The sequence below is a fragment of the Schistocerca gregaria genome, chromosome 6, assembly GCF_023897955.1.
Source record: "Schistocerca gregaria isolate iqSchGreg1 chromosome 6, iqSchGreg1.2, whole genome shotgun sequence".
Classification (NCBI taxonomy): Eukaryota; Metazoa; Arthropoda; class Insecta; order Orthoptera; family Acrididae; genus Schistocerca; species Schistocerca gregaria.
In genome coordinates, this window is record NC_064925.1 from 299086504 (window position 1) to 299105945 (window position 19442).

Here is a 19442-nt window from a genome sequence, read left to right on the forward strand (position 1 = left end):
GAAAGCTAGTAATTCTGTGTGTGTGTGTTTGTGTGTTTTGTTCTTGTGCCTGTCTGCCGGCGTTTTCCGTCTTGGAATCTTTGTTGAAAGAAACTTCCACATGGGAAAAATATATTAAAAACAAAGATTCCAAGACTTACCAAGCGGGAAAGCGCCGGCAGACAGGCACAATGAACAAAACACACAAACACACACAGAGAATTACTAGCTTTCGCAACCGATGGTTGCTTCTTCAGGAAAGAGGGAAGGAGAGGGAAAGACGAAAGGATGTGGGTTTTATGGGAGAGGGTAAGGAGTCATTCCAATCCCGGGAGCGGAAAGCACAGACACAAGCAGACATATTTAAAGGCAAAGAGTAAGGGCAGAGATGTCAGTCGAGGCGGAAGTACAGAGGCAAAGAAGTTGTTGAAAGACAGGTGAAGTATGAACGGCGGCAACTTGAAATTAGCGGAGGTTGAGGCCTGGCGGATATCGAGAAGAGAGGATATACTGAAGGGTGAGTTCCCATCTCCGGAGTTCGGATAGGTTGGTGTTGGTGGGAAGTATCCAGATAACTCGGACGGTGTAACACTGTGCCAAGATGTGCTGGCCGTGCACCAAGGCATGTTTAACCACAGGGTGATCCTCATTACCAACAAACACTGTCTGCCTGTGTCCTTTCATGCGAATGGACAGTTTGTTGCTGGTCATTCCCACGTAGAAAGCTTCACAGTGTAGGCAGGTCAGTTGGTAAATCACGTAGTTGCTTTCACACGTGGCTCTGCCTTTGATCATGTACACCTTCCGGGTTACAGGACTGGAGTAGGTGGTGGTGGGAGGGTGCATGGGACAGGTTTTACACCGGGGGCGGTTACAAGAGAAGGAGCCAGAGGGTGGGAAAGATGGTTTGGGGATTTCATAGGGATGAACTAAGAGGTTACGAAGGTTAAGTGGATGGTGGAAACATACTCTTGGTGCAGTGCGGAGGATTTCATGAAGGATGGATCTCATTTCAGGGAAGGATTTGAGGAAGTCGTATCCCTGCTGGAGAGCCACATTCAGAGTCTGATCCAGTCCCAGAAAGTATCCTGTCACAAGTGGGGCATGTTTGTGGTTCTTCTGTGGGAGATTCTGGGTTTGAGGAGTTGAGGAAGTGGCTCTGGTTATTTCCTTCTGTACCAGGTCGGGAGGGTAGTTGCGGGATGTGAAAGCTGTTTTCAGGTTGTTGGTGTAATGGTTCAGGGATTCCGGACTGGAGCAGATTCGTTTGCCACGAAGACCTAGGCTGTAGGGAAGGGACCGTTTGATGTGGAATGGGTGGCAGCTGTCATAATGGAGGTACTGTTGCTTTCTTCCCCTTAAGGTAAGTCTTTCCGCTCCCGGAATTGTAATGACTCCTTACCCTCTCCCTTAAAACCCACATCCTTTCATCCTTCCCTCTTTCCTGAAGAAGCAACCGTTGGTTGCGAAAGCTTGAATTTTGTGTGTCTATCAACCTGCCAGCACTTTTGTTTGGTAAGTCACATCATCTTTGTTTTTAGATATATTTTTCCCATGTGGAATGTTTCTCTCTCTCTCTCTCTCTCTCTCTCTCTCTCTCTCTCTCTCTCTCTCTCCACGCAATGACACAGCAATATAGCTGATTAATTATTTTAAAGAATTCAGAGAGTGGAGTATCAGGAAATTTTATTGAGATGGATTACCAACGTAAATATTTTGAAGGACAACGTTGGACCAGATTGAGAGGTATGTGTGTGATTGTTGCGGGGTGTTTGGTATTAAATTGTAATTATTTGAAGTATGATAAATGATGAAGAGAAACAACTGGGCTGAATTTGTGTAGACTCGGGGAAAGTAGATAAATTCGTAATTATATTCTGTAAAGGTAAAGCTAATTTCGCAGACTGATGGAAGTGCGGACTAGTGATGGATTCTGTAAACAGCAACGAACTTCATGTGAAGTGTTGTGTGTTTCCAGGTACAAAATAAATTATTAATACGTGCTGGTGCAGTGTCTTAAAAAAAACTAGTGGTGAGAAGCAAGAGTGATTAGCTATGCGCTAATAAGCAAGGATTAAACCATGTTCATCATATTCTAAAACACTTTTGTGTTTCATTGAAGAAAAAGGTGAAGTAACGGAAAGGAATTATCACTAGAGTTTACCAAGGACAACGAGTATGGATATGGTACTCTGATATTAATAAACAAATGTATAAAGGAGAAAAGAATCGATAATTGCGGTGAAAGATTACCCAAATATTGAGTAATAAAATGTATATTACTTCTTCCAAATAAAACCAATAGTGTGAGAATGAAGAGTATATGTACTAACCCGTTCTCTCACAGCACTTTCGCATCAGTAATGATTAGCATTGATACTTTTTCTGGGGTATGTTACATGTTCACACATCACTGCCCTGTGAATGGCCCTATGAGGGTGTGATCCATCTTTTCTCCTACCCGAGGATCAACTCTGTCCTGACCATTCCTACCATCTCACACGCACAATCAACAGGGTTATTCTCCATCTCTACACACACCTGTCCTGCAACTTCCATCAGACATGGCTACCACAACATCTTCACATTTACCTGACTCCACCAATGCAAGAACACGCTATATAAAGAATGTCAGATCTGTTACTTAAACTTTTAATTAATTTTTGTAAATTACTGGGTGGAACATAAGGTTAAATTAGCCTTGTTCCAGGTTTTCCATGGTTCCCCTCAGGAGCCCGGTCGAAAGTCCATGGCCACATGAGCTGTTTACAAAGTTACTTTAACGGCTAATGTCAAAATATTTAACCTTATGAGAAGTAGTGAGTGATTATGAAAGCTACACAAAGTTCATAAGTGGCAAAAGTTGTCATTAGCCGCCAGCATATTCCACTCAGTAATGTTGTAGGGTCATTCTCTGTATTCACAGTGGGGAGGATGACGGTTCAATCCTGTCTCCGGCTATTCTGATTTAGGTTTTCCGTGATTTCTCTAAATCGCTTTAGGCAAATGCTGGGATGGTTCCTTTGAAAGGGCACGGCCGATTTCCTTCCCAATCCTTTCCTCACCCGAGCTTGCGCTCCATCTCTAATGACCTCGTTGTCGACGGGACGTTAAACACTAATCTCCTCCTCCTTGTTCTCCGTCTCTACACACACCTGTCCTCCAACTTCCATCAGACGTGGCTACCAAGACATCTTCACCTTTACCTGACTCCTCCAATGCAAAAACACCCTGTATAAAGACAATTAATTAATTTTTGTAAATTACTGGGTGGAACATAAGGTTAAATTAGCCTTGTTCCAGGTTTTCCACAGTTTCCCTCAGGAACCCTTGCCTGAATGGGAAGGCTCTTCTGGGACAGTAGGGTCAATTTTGTTACAGTTTTGGCCCTGTATTGTCTTATAAAGAAAACCCGCACCCAAAAAGAGGGATTGTAATGAATCGTAAATGGTGAAAAACTTTGACTCGTGCGGCAAATTATTAATGCCGAGAGAAGCATAAACTGCCTGTGAGAACTGGATGTTCCGTGCTGTGGGAGCACCTCCCTGGAATAAGTAATCAAAGATGTATATTGGAGGACTCTGTGTGAAGTGATTACAGAGACTCGACGTGTTTTATGGTGGAGAGATTTTGCTATTGTTGTGCGACACTATTAAGCTCCATTGTGAATGTTTAGTTAGTCGATGGCACAATAAACAAAGTCAAGAAAATAATACACATTCGAGGTGTGTATTTATTAATTTACAAAGATTTGACAAACATTCTTCAGATATCACGAGACGTAGATCGACTGGAGGTGCAATGTGGGATGTGGAATGATGGTGTCAGCCTGCATCTTTTCACGGTCAATATTCTTCGACAATTTCTCAGAAGCAATAAACATTTAGTTGAAAAAGAAAAAAAATTGGACACATCAATCCCTATGAATCATACAACATAGCACCTAGTTGTGCTGAATGATCTTCATAGCGAAATAAACATTCAGAGATTTCAGGCGGAGCAGTTCCGATGAGGAGTATCAGTGAGATTGACGCTACAGGACATATATCTAGCTCTCCTGTGGTATTTAAAACCAAAGACTTATATTTTCTAACTTTTAAAAGACTGTAGCTAAAACCTAAATAAAACCACTGGAAATCAGGACTAAAAACACCAAAAATGGATAAGAAGCTGAGAATTTTCTTAAACAAATTTCTTAAATAAATAAATTAAAGTATAATGAAACTTGCTTAGTGGATGACTATGGTGTATGATTATAAACCCAAGACGAAGGATCCAAACATGCAGTGTGTATAAGTGGATTCACCATTTCTGAAAAGTATGAAGATTAAACCAGTGTCATGCTGTTTTTGACTACGTGACTAACAGATAATGATCTTCTGGTGGTAATCTGCCACAAGAACATACGATCGAAATCTCTTGATGATATTAGAGGAGACGATCAAAATGAAGTGTTGTGGGCATCTGTCACTGAGGGTGGTTTTGCTTATTCTGCACTGGACACTCACACATGGCACTTTTTGGGCTATTAAATTTTACCTTATTTTCCCTCCCTCCACCCCCACCCCCTCACCGCCTCCATCACCAAGTCCTGATATGGCACCCAGGGCGGTAATATGACAGGCATTTGCAAAATGACAAGCTGATTTTGATGGTGAAATGCTTCCTGAATAACCAAAATGCAGACTTCTACCATTTTTGCCAAGTAATCCATTGCTTGGGAGAAATATGTCACACTAAACAGTTAATAGGCAGAGAAAGAGTAATACCATCAGCAATTTTTCTTTTTTGGAGTTGATCTTCAAAAACACTATAGCTGTCCCTCATACAGCTGCAGGGCTACATTGTTTCAGCCGACTAGACTTTATCAGCACTGCTGCTCAACTAGGGTGAGGGGCCACATTAGGTGGAGTTGGCAAGAGGAGAAAGAAAGTGTGCGGGGAGGGGGGATGGAAGGTTGTGAGGAAGGATGGCTGATGTTTGGGAGTGGGAGGCAGCAAGGTCTGGGGAGAGGAATCTGGTACCAATAAAGCTTGCTCTGGCACACACAGGAGAAATGCATGTGGCACATGACATGGAGGAATGGCCTGGAGAGGGGAATAACACAGAGAAAGCGGGAGACTGGCGAGAAGACGACATCAAATTTTACACAGAACCTTCTCTAACTCAACAGTACACACATCAAAAAAAAATTTTGCATCATCTTCAGAGGTGGTGGTCCAGATTGCTGCACACGTCGGTACCTCTAAACCCAGTAGCACGTCCTCTTGCATTGATGCATGCCTGTATTCACTGTGGCATACTATCCACAAGTTCATCAAGGCACTGTTAGTCCAGATTGTCCCACTCCTCAATAGTGATTTATCGTAGATCCCTCAGAGAGGTTGGTGGGTCACACCGTCCATAAACAGCCCATTTCAATCTATCCCAGGCATATTCAATCATGTCTGGGGAAAAGGCTGGCCACTCTAGTTGAGTAATGCCGTTATACTGACGGAAGTCATTCACAATATGTGCATGATGGGGGCACAAATTGTCATCCATGAAGAAAAATGCCTTGTCAATATGTTACCGATATGGTTGCACTATCAGTCGGAGGATGGCATTCATGTTACGGCGCCTTCCACGACCACCAGCGGCATACATTGGCCTCACATAATGTCACCCCCAAATAGCAGGGATCCTGCACCCTTCTGCACTCGCTGGACAGTGTGTCTAAGGTGTTCAGCCTGATCAGGTTGCCTACAAACATACAAACATGTCTCTGATGATTGTATGGTTGAAGGCGTATGTGACACTCATCAGTGAAGAGAATGTGATGCCAATCCTGAGCAGTCCATTCGGTATGTTGTTAGGACCATCTGCACCACACTGCATGGTGTCGTGGTTGCACAGATGCACCTAGCTACGGATGCCGCAAGTGAAGTTGCGCATCATGCAGCCTATTGCGCACAGTTGGAGTCGTAACTCGACGTCTTGTGGCTGCGCAAAAAGCATTATTCAACATGGTGGCATTGATGTCAGGATTCCTCTGAGCCATAATCCATAGGTAGTGGTCATCCACTGCAGTAGTAGCCGTTGGGCAGCCTGAGCGAGGCATGCCATCGACAGTTCCTGTCTCTCTGTATCTCCACCATGTCCGAACAATGTTGCTTTGGTTCACTCCGAGATGCCTGGACACTTCCCTTGTTGAGAGCCTTTCCTGGCACAAAGTAACAATGCGGATGCGATCTAACTGCAGTATTGCCCCTCTAGGCATGGTTGAGCTACAGACATCATGAGCCATATATCTCCTTCCTAGTGGAATGACTGGAAATGATTGCTTGTCGGGCCACTTTCGTCTAATATGTGCTGCTCATGGAGGGTTGTTTACATATATGGGTGGGTTTAGTGATGTCTCTGAACAGTCAAAGGGACTCTGTCTGTGATACAATATCCACAGTCAATGTCTATCTTCAGGTGTTCTGGGAACTGGGGTGATGCAAAACTTGTTTTGGTGTATGTATAAAACTCAGCATTATCACCAGCAATTACAATGGTAGTGACCAGACACAAAGGGATAATTTACATGGCATTCTATTTGTCATTGTGTGTAGCTGTTAGTGCACTACTTCCTCATAGCTGGCTGCAAGGAAAATGAAGCACCACATGTAGTCAAGTCGGTCTAAGATTGACCCTGATAGCAGACAGCACTGTTGCCAGCTTTCAAATGCAAAGCACAAGCAGCTGCAGGCGAAAACAATGGTTGTCTACATAGCACCAGCACTGTTGTGGTATTGCCACAGAGACGTTTATAAAATCATGTTCTATGAGTTGTTGAGGAAGGCAAGCATAGTCCTACACCCAGCCACTGCAACTGTCAGCGATCTTATGACGACTCGACTATAGACACCAGTGCGTACCTCACATTCAATTTTAAGAAACAACACAAATGCAACTAATTGTTTTTACTCTTTTTTGCAATACCGCAGTATACTTAATTATTAATCCTATTCAATAACTTTCTAATCATGTGCCTACAAACCACCCACCCCATGTCATGATCCCTCCTCACCTCCACAAAAATTCTAAAATTTAGAGTGTAATAACGTATGGAAACTTCTGGCTGAGAATCACAAATTATTTAGGAATAAAGGAGATGACTCATGTAAAGGCAGAAGCAGAAGGGCTGTGTTGTCAACAGGTACACAATCAAAAGGTGAAGTGCTTTACTTTGCTAGCTTTCAGAATGGAATTCCTTTCCCAAGCTGTAGGAAAACATGCACACACACACATTCACTCACATGCACATACCTGCCTCCCTACATTGTGCCCATTCAACTGCCATCTCTTTCCTGATCCGTGGTGAGTATACTGGGGTGAGGTGGGGATGCTGTGTGGAATGGGGTGAGGGATGGAGAGAGGACAGGGGCAGGGGTTGGGGGGGTTTGGGAGGAAACATCTATCAGTTCATGGGAGAGTGGAGAGCCTTCAGTGGGCTAGCTAAGGGTGCAGGTAGAGGGGGCCCGGGGGGATAGTGAGTTACCTACGTTTAGGCCAGGCAGGTCACAGGACCAAAGAATGTACTGTAAGTTTAGTTCCTATATGAGCTGGTGGTGGTGGGGAGGATCCGTGCCATCTGGATTCTCCCCATGAACACCAACTTTTTGGACTGCGCAGGCGTGAGCTATCCTTACAGCACATCCTTTGCTCCCGTAATATCTGTGGCCTAAACCTGAGGTAACTCGCTGTCATCCCCCCCCCCCCCCCCCAAATAGTGTGTGTGTGTACATCTCCCTTCTCCCATTATCCCTACCCCATACATGTCAGCTAAATCTGTGCTGCCATCTCTCACCCTAGTCTGTGAAATTGAGTGGTCAGCTGTCTGCCATTTGCGCCCTCTGGCAGTCAAATGAGCACAATCTAGGGACTCAGGTGTGCACATGTGGGTGGGTGATGAGCGTGTGTGTGTGTGTGTGTGTGTGTGTGTGTGTGTGTGTGTGTGTGTGTGTGTGTGTGTTTGTGTGTGTGCGTGCGCACGTGCGTGTGCACATTTCTCCTACAGCTTGAGAAAGGAATTCCATTCTGAAAGCTAGAAAAGTAAAGCTCTGTACCTTGTGTATCTGTTGACAACACAGCGCTTCTGCCTTTAGGTGAGTCGTCTCCTTTACTCCTAAATAATTTGAAATTTAAAGTGTTTAAGAAAATAAAAGTTTTACGAACTGGTTGAAAAATCATACTGTTTCCTCTTATGCAGCAATTCTCAACCTTCTTAGCTGTGTGGACCACAGCTTTGATCCCGATTAACTAAATATACAAGTAAAAAAATATAAACACACACACACACACACACACACACACACACACACACACACACACTAACACACTTAATTAGTAAAACACAAAAGCACACTGCACAGGAAGGACTCAAAATATCTTTACATTTTACTTATAAGGAAAAGATTTTTATTGTGTCACAACTGGATGAAAACTCAAAATCAGATGGTTAATGTAAAAAAGAACTCAATAGGCTTCACGACATTGTTTGTCACCCATGACAGAATAACATCTAAATTAAAATTGGTTAAAGCACTATTTACATTCAATCTATTCTTGTATCTCTTTTTCAGAAAAAGTAAAGTAGAAAAGGCTAATTGACATACACTGTTTGTCGAAAAATCCCGTCAAGTGTTACTACATGCAAATACCAGGACGGTTCCTTAAAAGAGTCATGATCACTTCCTCCCACGCCAGTAGTAATAAATCCAATCAACGTTCTCTCTCTCCTAGTTTTAGCCATGGAAGAGATATAAAACACTAACTTCCCTTTCTTCTTCTTGTGAGTCAAGATTTTAAATGAGCAAATTCAAGCGACGAATTCTTGTGAACACTTGTGCCGGAAAACAATCAATTCCACAAATTACGATTGGTTTGTTACAAGTTACAGTATAAACTTGCTTTTAAGTCCTCGGAATAAATGTTTTCCTGCCATTTATGACATTTTTTATCGCTCCCTTCAAATTTCCTACGTTCACAATGTTAATTTGCATTTGTTTTTGCAGTAACATATCAGTAATTTTCCCATGATTTACATTTTATGAAACAATGTTCGTGAGAAAAAAATCTGGCATGATTGACATAGAATGACACAGGCACAGCATTTGCCTTCAAGTAGTGTTTACATACGTTTACATTTAACTTTCGTGACACCAGCGTGCTCCACTCAGCAAATCTTGTCGGGGAGGGGGGGCATGTGATTTGTATCCTGCTGTTGCCAACCACAACTCCTCGACATGGTGGCTGATGGGAGTAACTATTTCGATAGAAGATGGAAGAATGCACAACTTCTGAGGAACATTCATTTGTTTCGAGTCAGTATCAACTTTACCGGTCACAATACTGTGTGCTAGAATAAGTAGTACCCTTACTTTATTGTATCCGCATCGTTTCGGCGTTAACTTCACCCTGGGACAATGATCGCATACAGAGGATATCCATTTTCCAGTATTTGTAACTTGCTTAAAACCCTTTCTATGGAAGAAAAAGTCAAAATTTTGGAAAGAGTTGATGCTCACTGTGGACCACATGTTGCAGTAGTACAGAGTTTAGGGATACCGGTATGCCAGATATTCTAAATATGCAGAATTGGAAGAAATTACGAAGAACTGGTTTCAGGCAGCACGTGCGTCCAATATTCCAATAAACGGTGTGATGTTAGGAGAAAAGACGCTGAAAGTCGCCAATGTACTTGGAATTGAGGACTTCACAGCATCAAATGTGTGGACAGATAGATTCAAAAAGCAGTACATTGTAGTGTACAAAACTTTATGTCGTGAAGAAAACAGTGTGGACATAAGATCTGTTACAGAACGGCAGGGTGGCAGATTACAAGACCTTTTGAAACAGTATAAACCGAAGGGTACCTTCAATATTGATGAAACTGGTCTCTTTTACAGAGGATTTGCCAAATAAAACGCTTGCCTTTAAAGGCGAAAACTGACATGGAGGTAAGTAAACACAGCAAAGTTCGCCTGAGAGTAATGTTAGGCACGAATGCGGATGATTCCGAAAAAAATTATACCGTTTGTGATTGGCAATCCCAAAAAACCATGATGTTTTAAAAACATAAAAACACTAGCAATGGACTACTCCTGAAAGGAAGGATATAGCGGAGACATGGCTTAGCCACAGCCAGGGGGATGTTTCCAGAAAGAGATTTTCACTCTGCAGCAAAGGTCCCGAGTTCGAGTCTCGGTTGGGCGCACAGTTTTAATCTGCCAGGAAGTTTCATATCAGCGCAAACTCCGCTGCAGAGTGAAAATCTCATTCTGGAAACATCCCCCAGGCTGTGGCTAATCCATGTCTCCGCTATATCCTTTCTTTCACGAGTGCTAGTTCTGCAAGGTTCGCAGGAGAGCTTCTGTAAAGTTTGGAAGGTAGGAGATGAGATAATGGCAGATGTAAAGCTGTGAGTACTGGGCGTGAGAGAAATAATAAAAAATGTACCCTGAAGTATTCTGTTATAATTAGCATATTCCATTAGGAACACAACTTTCTGGCTGTGAAGACATAGGTGATGAAAACATCGGTGGGCAGTTAAATAGGGATGTCTATGAACTGGGATTTGAGCACCTAAGTGATGTGGGTATCGTGAAAAATATGTATTCGGTAGACAAAGAGAACAAAGACAGGCAACCAAAATACCTGTTAGCACCCACCCTGAAAATTATTTCCCCAAAGCGAACTGAAAGGAAGAGATACAAAATATGATGTTTTATGTGTAATTTTGTAAATAATTTGTCAGTTTCTGGACAGCAATGTGTAACTAATGCGATGAGCTGTCACATGTGACACACAGCATGTATTGTAAATACATTAAATAGCAGCATGATACTCTGCATATTATCCAGGACTTTCAAATCTCATATAAATGGAGCACTGACAGAAACTGATAAATTTTCACATATATCACTTTTTCTTTGCAGATTTACTATATATGTGTATACTCACCTTTGTAACTGTGTTTCTTTCTCTTTGAAATAATTTGACAGTACTTCTAAACGTGTCTGTGCTTCTAATTTATCTTTTTCGGCTTCCTCATACTTTGATTGCAAAGTTTTTACTTCCTCCTTAATGACTCTCACGTGATCTGAATGTAAAAAGACACCATAAAAAGTATTAATTAATACAATTAAGAAATCTGATTAACATGAAAAAAAAATGCAATTTGTCATTTTAAAGACAGTTTTATCCAAAAGGCCTGGTTCAACAATGTGACAAAAACATAGCTACTGACAATAAGGGAAGAAAAATGCCTCAAGATTCTGTCTTTGTGCGGTTCAAATAAATTTAGTAGTATTGTTTATGGAAGCTGGTGACCACACAACACCCTTTTGCAAGACATAATTTGGGATAACAAACATAGTGACAGGGAAGGGTCCATTTTAGAGAAAGCTTGACATACAACTATTGTCAAAGAATTGTTTTCAAGTCAAGTGCAAGTTTGCTTTCAGCAGATGATTTGCTCCAAGAGCAGTTATGGCCTGCAAGAATAATAAAATAAATAATCCACAAAAGTTAGCAATTAAGGGGTACATGTGTTGCATTTCATTGTGAAGTACATTCTGAGATAGTAACCGTGCTGTCAACTTTATATTTGCAGCAAATAAATTTAAAATGTCTGAAAAGCTGATTAACTCTCTACAGTAAATTGATTTCTTAGGATGCATAGGATGTGTGACTGCTGTGTACGGACACAGGAGGAGCTGGCCACTGTTCGCGAACAGCTGAACGTGTTGATGGCCGCGGTCAGCCGTCTTCAGGCTGCTGCCTCCGAGTGTAGTGGCAGTGGGAGGTCTGGTGCGTTGCATGGTTCACCTCAGGTTTTACATGCTTCACCCACTGTCCCTGCTGTCGAGACATCTTTGTGGGTACCGGGCATGGTTGGGCCACCCTCTCCCCAAGCGGAGTGACGGTTTCAGCGGCGCATGAGGCGGAGGGTCAATGTGGAGGCTGGCCGTGTGGCATTGCCCGCTCTGCCTGTGAGTGGACATGTGATCGCTCTTTCAGCAAGGTCCGAGCAGGCACACAGGGGGAGGGGTTTATTAGTTATTGGGAGCTCCAACGTTAGACGGGTGATGGAGCCCCTTAGGGAAATAGCGGAAAGGTCGGGAAGAAGGCCAGTGTCTGTCTGCTTGCTGGGGGTCTCATCTGAGATGTGGAGAAGGCCCTGCCGGCGGCAATAGAGAGCACTGGGTGCACCCGACTGCAAATTGTTGCTCATGTCGGCACCAATGACTCCTGCCGTCTGGGTTCAGAGGTCGTCCTCAGTTCGTACAGGCGGATGGCGGAATTGGTGAAGGCGGAAAGCCTCGCTCGCAGGGCGGAATCTGAGCTAACTATATGTAGAATCGTTCCCAGAACCGATCGTTACCCTCTGGATTGGAGCCGAGTAGAAGGCTTAAACCAGGGGCTCAGACGATTCTGCAGAGATCTGGGGTGCAAATTTCTCAACCTCCACTATTGGGTGGAGAAATGTACGATCCCCCTGAACAGGTCAGGCGTGCACTACACGCCGGAAGCGGCTACAAGGGTAAGTGATATGTAATGGAAGGGTGGAATGTCAGATCCCTTAATCAGGCAGGTAAGTTAGAAAATTTAAAAAAGGAAATGGATAGGTTAAAGTTAGATATAGTGGGAATTAGTGAAGTTCGGTGGCAGGAGGTACAAAACTTTTGGTCAGGTGAATACAGGGTTATAAATACAAAATCAAATACATGTAATGCTGGAGTAGCTTTAATAATGAATAGGAAAATAGTAGTGCAGGTAAGCTACTACAATTAGCATAGTGAATGCATTATTGTGGCCAAGAGACACACGAAGCCCATGCCTACTACAGTAGTAGGCAGTAAATGAAGCAGGCAAAAAGGAATACAAATGTCTCAAAAATGAAACTGACAGGAAGTGCAAAATGGCTAAGAAGGGATGGCTGGAGGAAAAATGTAAGGTTGTAGAGGCTTATCTCACTAGGTGTAAGATAGATACTGCCTACAGTAAAATTAAAGAGACCTTTGGAAAAAAGAGAACCACTTGTATCAATATCAAGAGCTCAGATGGTAACCCAGTTCTAAGCAAAGAAGGGAAAGCAGAAAAATGGAAGGAGTATATAGAGGGTCTATACAAGGGCGATGTACTTTAGGACAATATTATGGAAATGGAAGAGGATGTAGATGAAGACGAAATGGGAGATATGATACTGCGTGAAGAGTTTGACAGAGCACTGCAAGACCTAAGTTGAAACAAGGCCCCGGGAGTAGACAACATTCCATTAGAACTACTGACAGTCTTGGGAGAGCCAGTCCTCACAAAACTCTACCATCTGGTGAGCAAGATGTATGAGACAGGCGAAATACTCTCAGACTTCAAGAATAATATAATAATTCCAATTCCAAAGAATGCAGGTGTTGACAGATGTGAAAATTACCGAACAATCAGTTTAATAAGTCTCTGCTGCAAAATACTAACGCGAATTCTTTACAGAGGAATGGAAAAACTAGTAGAAGCCAACCTTGGGGGGAGATCAGTTTGGATTCCACAGAAATATTGGAACAAGTGAGGCAATACTGACACTACGACTTATCTTAGAAGCTAGATTAAGGAAAAACAAACCTACATTTCTAGCATTTGTAGACTTAGAGAAAGTTTTTGCCAATGTTGACTGGAATACGATCTTTCAAATTCTGAAGGTGGCAGGGGTAAAATACAGGGAGTGACAGGCTATTTACAATTTGTACAGAAACCAGATGGCAGTTATAAGAGTCGAGGGACATGAAAGGGGAGCAGTGGTTGGGAAGGGAATGAGACAGGGTTGTAGCCTATCCCCGATGTTATTCAATCTGTGTATTGAGCAAGCAGTGAAGGAAACAAAAGAAAAATTCGGAGTAGGCATTAAAATCCATGGAGAAGTAATTAAAACTTTGAGGTTTGCCGATGACATTGTAATTGTGTCAGAGACACCAAAGAATGGATATTGTTTTGAAAGGAGGGTATACGATGAACATCAACAGAAGCAAAACAAGGATAATGGAATGTAGTCGAGTTAACTCGGGTGATGCTGAGGGAATTAGATTAGGAAATGAGACAGTGAAAGTAGTAAAGGAGTTTTGCTATTTGAAGAGCAAAATAACTGATGACGGTTGAAGTAGAGAGGATATAAAATGTAGACTGGCAATGGCAAGGAAAGCATTTCTGAACAAGAGAAATTTGTTAACATCGAGTATTGATTTAAGTGTCAGGAAATTGTTTTTGAAGGTATTTGTATGGAGTGTAGCCATGTATGGAAGTGAAACATGGACGATAAACAGTTTGGGCAAGAAGAGAATAGAAGCTTTTGAAATGTGGTGCTACAGAAGAATGCTGAAGATAAGGTGGATAGATCACATAACTAATGAAGATACTGGGAGATGAAGAAGCTTGCACAGGATAGAGTACCATGGAGAGCTGCATCAAACCAGTCTCAGGACTGAAGACCACAACAACAACAATAGTAAACTGCAGGAGCGTCTATAGAAAGGTCCCAGAACTGCTCTCATTAATAAACGGTCACAATGCCCATATAGTACTGGGGACAGAAAGTTCGCTGAAACCAGACGTAAACAGTAATGAAACCCTAAACTCAGATTGGAATGTACACCACAGAGACAGGCTGGACAGTGCTGGGAGAGGCATGTTTATAGCGATAAGAAGTGCAATAGCATTGAAGGAAATTGACAGAGTTTCGAAATGTGAAATAATTTGGGTGAAGGTCAAGGTTAAAGCAGGCTCAGACATGGTAATTGGATGTCTCTATAGGCCCCCTGGCTCAGCAGCTGTTGTGGCTGAGCACCTGAAGAATAATCTGGAAAATATTTTTAGTAGATTTCCCCACCATGTTATAGTTCTGGGTGGAGATTTTAATTTGCCGGATATAGACTGGGAGACAAACGTTCATAACGGGTGGCAGGGACAAAGAATCCAGTGAATTTTTTTTAAGTTATTTATCTGAAAACTACCTTGAGCAGTTAAACAGAGAACCGACTTGTGGCGATAACATATTAGACCTTCTGGTGACAAACAGACCCGAACTATTTGAAACAGTTAACACAGAACAGGGAATCAGCGATCATAAAGCAGTTACTGCATCGATGATTTCAGCCATAGATAGAAATATTTAAAAAGATAGGAAGATTTTTCTGTTCAGCAAAAGTGACAAAAAGCAGATTTCAGAGTACCTGACAGCTCAACACAAAAGTTTTGTCTCAAGTACAAATAGTGTTGAGGATCAGTGGACAAAGTTCAAAACCATCGTACAATATGCATTAGATGAGTATGTGCCAAGCAAGATCGTAAGAGATGGAAAAGAGCCACGTGGTACAACAAACGAGTTAGACAACTGCTGCGGAAGCAAAGGGAACTTCACAGCAAACATAAGCATAGCCAAAGCCATGCAGACAAAGAAAAATTACGCGAAGTGAAATGTAGTGTGAGGAGGGCTATGCGAGAGGCGTTCAATGAATTCGAAAGTAATGTTCTATGTACTGATTTGGCAGAAAATCCTAAGAAATTTTGGTCTTATATCAAACTGGTAGGTGGATCAAAACAAAATGTCCAGACACTCTGTGACCAAAATGGTACTGAAACAGAGGATGACAGACTAAAGGCCGAAATACTAAATGTCTTTTTCCAAAGCTGTTTCACAGAGGAAGACTGCACTGTGCTTCCTTCTCTAGATTGTCACACAGTTGACAAAATGGTAGATATCCAAATAGACGACAGAGGGATAGAGAAAAAATTAAAATCGCTCAAAAGAGGAAAAGCCGCTGGTCCTGATGGGATACCAGTTCGATTTTACACAGAGTACGCGAAGGAACTTGCCCCCCTTCTTGCAGCGGTGTACCGTAGGTCTCTAGAAGAGCGTAGTGTTCCAAAGGATTGGAAAAGGGCACACGTCATCCCCATTTTCAAGAAGGGACGTCGAACAGATGTGCAGAACTATAGACCTATATCTCTAACGTCTATCAGTTGTAGAATTTTGGAACACGTATTATGTTCGAGTGTAATGACTTTTCTGGAGACTAGAAAACTACTCTGTAGGAATCAGCATGGGTTTCGAAAAAGACGATCGTGTGAAACCCAGCTCACGCTATTTGTCCACGAGACTCAGAGAGCCAGAGACACGGGTTCCAGCTAGATGCCGTGTTTCTTGACTTCCGCAAGGCGTTCGATACAGTTCCCCACAGTTGTTTAATGAACAAAGTAAGAGTATATGGACTATCAGGCCAATTGTGTGATTGGATTGAAGAGTTCCTAGATAACAGAACGCAGCATGTCTTTCTCAATGGAGAGAAGTCTTCCGAAGTAAGAGTGATTTCAGGTGTGCCGCAGGGGAGTGTCATAGGACTATTGCCATTCACAATATACATAAATGACCTGGTGTATGACATCGGAAGTTCACTGAGGCTTTTTGCTGATGACGCTGTGGTGTATCGAGAGGTTGTAACAATGGAAAACTGTACTGAAATGCAGGAGGATCTGCAGCAAATTGACGCATGGTGCAGGGAATGGCAATTGAATCTCAATGTAGACAAGTGTAATGTGCTGCGAATACATAGAAAGAAAGATCCCATACCATTTAGCTACAATATAGCAGGTCAGCAACTGGAAGCAGTTAATTCCATAAATTATCTGGGAGTACGCATTAGGAGTGATTTAAAATGGAATGATCATATAAAGTTGATCGTTGGAATAGCAGATGCCAGACTGAGATTCATTGGAAGAATCCTAAGGAAATGTAATCCGAAAACAAAGGAAGTAGGTTACAGCACGCTTGTTCGCCCACTGCTTGAATACTGCTCAGTATTGTGGGATCCGTACCAGATAGGGTTGATAGAAGCGATAGAGAAGATCCAATGGAGAGCAGCGCGCTTCGTTACAGGATCATTTAGTAATCGCGAAAGCGTTATTGAGATGATAGATATACTCCAGTGGAAGACTCTGCAGGAGACATGCTCAGTAGCTTGGTACGGGCTTTTGTTAAAGTTTCGAGAACACCGAAGAGTCAAGCAGTATAGTGCTCCCTCCTACGTATATCTCGCAAAGAGACCATGAGGATAAAATCAGAGAGATTAGAGCCCACACAGAAGCATATCGACAATCCTTCTTTCCACGAACAATATGAGATTGGAATAGAAGAGAGAACTGATAGAGGTACTCAGGGTACCCTCCGCCACACAGCGTCAGGTGGCTTGTGGAGTATGGATGTAGATGTAGAAATTCCACAAATGGAATGCAGTATCTTCATAAGATTCTCTGACAATTTAGTGGTCAAACAAATTTCACGGCAGTCATAATACTTTAAGGATATGGGCAAAGAGATACTGTAAATTAGCCATAATAAATGCACAGGCCCTCCAGTTCTGCTACAATTACTTCCAGTGCCAACTGTGACAAGAACTACACAAAGTCCAACAGCAAAGCATTTGTGGCTGTCGTTGCTATTTAAAATACCTTTTGTCTTGAACAGAGAAAGAAATACATGTTATGATAGTTCTACTGCTTCCAAGTTCCATGTGGGCATTTTTCAATATTAAAAAACCATTCATTTAGTGAGGCCTAGGCTACAGCATCATTCATAGTACTTATATCTTGCCCACAGAAGAAATACCAAACTACCTAATATGTCATATTAGTTTTTCTGTGTCACTTTAACAAATTGTAAATCCACTTTACTTTTACACCATTTGAAAACAGCGTTCTTATGATGTCCACTTAACACAATGAAGGTAGGAACTGAACTTCTACGATTTCTTTACACTTCTTTAAATGCAATGCTACTCTGGCATGCTTTCTGCAAGGCAATCAACACTATCACAATCTATGTTGCAGTTACTTTTCAGTACACATAAATGTTCAAAGCAGAGGTCATTTTCTGGTAACACATGAAGTTAGTGACTTTCTAGCTTACTCATTGGTATCTTCTGCATTACAAGATACTTGTTGTGAATAGTTCAGTACAACCACAATTCAAAAGAGTGAAATTATCCATCACAAAACAGAGTCCACCTCTGTAACTGAGTGGCTGGGATCTGGGTTCAATTCTCGGCTGGGTTGGAGATTTTATCTGCTTGGGGACTGGTTGTTGTGTTGGCCTTATCATCATTAATGTGCAAGTCACCAAAGTGGCATAAAATAAAAGACTTGCACTAGGTGCCCGAACAATTCCAGTTGAGCTGTCCCAGCCAATTAGGTCAAGTGATCATATCATTTCATATCATATTAAAAACAGACATACTTAGAAAGTTTATTATTTTAATCATGGTTTTAATTTTCAGCAAGCATAGTATATACTTCGCAGAACAAAGTTTTAATCTGAAAAACACTTAGAAAGATTAAAAATCCCCAACTGCTAAAAAATTCTTTGTAAAATTTTGGAGACAAGAAATTTAGCCCAAAATAATTACAACACAAATAGGATGGAAACTGTTTTCTTCATGGGTGGTTTATTTTTTTAGTTTTCAATATTTTTAACACAACATGAATTACATATTAAATATTAAGAGAAGAAAACACTAAGTATTACTTGATTTCCACAGTACAATAAATTCTAATTGTTCAAAACAATAGAGTGCATATTGCTGTGAAAAAAGCCATTTTTTGACTGTCTCCCAATCTCTTCAAAGTTACGCTGGAATACACCACTAATTTTAGTCTGTAAATAGCAATTCATTCCTTGCTCACAAAGTCATTGGGCAATCAGTGTTTCCATAAACTTAATGCCAAAATGGAAAAAAAAAAATTGCCAATTGTTACTGCCAACAGCTGAGGTTACTACAATCACCTACATGTGACACAGGAATTAAGCTCAAATTGTCTTACACAGTTATTTGTAACTTAAAGAGATTTTTATGGTATGAACTGGCTGGTATACATAATGAATTTTCTGACTTGTGAATATCAACAGTTCTACAAGCTGGTGGATGAAAAATTGTCAAAAACTGATGCTAACTGTGTATTCAAATAGCTCCAAGATTAAGGAGCATATTTCTATTATCAATAGTCAACACTTTACTGTAACTATCAGACTATTGTTTGGAAACTACTGGGTGATTATTTTCAATTACATTGTTGTGTACCAGCATGTGATTCAATAGCAGTCTATTACCACTGGAATCTGGCCATAAGTGCACTATCTCTTACATTAACTTCCTCACTGTGTTTGTCAATACTATAACGCACACAACAAATGATCAATGCAGTGTGATACACAATCTAATGAATGTAGGTAATTCAGAGCACTGTATCACACAAAATTTTTTGTATCTCAATGAATGACAAAAGATTTAAAAATGTTTAAATAACATTACATAACACAAACTGATAATGCTTTGTCAACATTTTTCAATGTGGTTTTTCAGTCAATAATATCATTACTGGGATATAATGAAATG

General features: G+C 41.5%; 1 protein-coding gene across 1 annotated transcript in view; it reads right to left on the reverse strand.

The window, feature by feature from the left end:
• The window catches only part of LOC126279036 (transport and Golgi organization protein 1), a 195293-nt gene that overhangs the window by 65898 nt on the left and 109953 nt on the right, over positions 1 to 19442 (reverse strand). The window contains exon 11 of the mRNA XM_049979435.1: positions 10969 to 11107. Coding sequence (XP_049835392.1) covers positions 10969 to 11107 — 139 coding nt within the window. The remainder of the gene's footprint in view (positions 1 to 10968; positions 11108 to 19442) is intronic.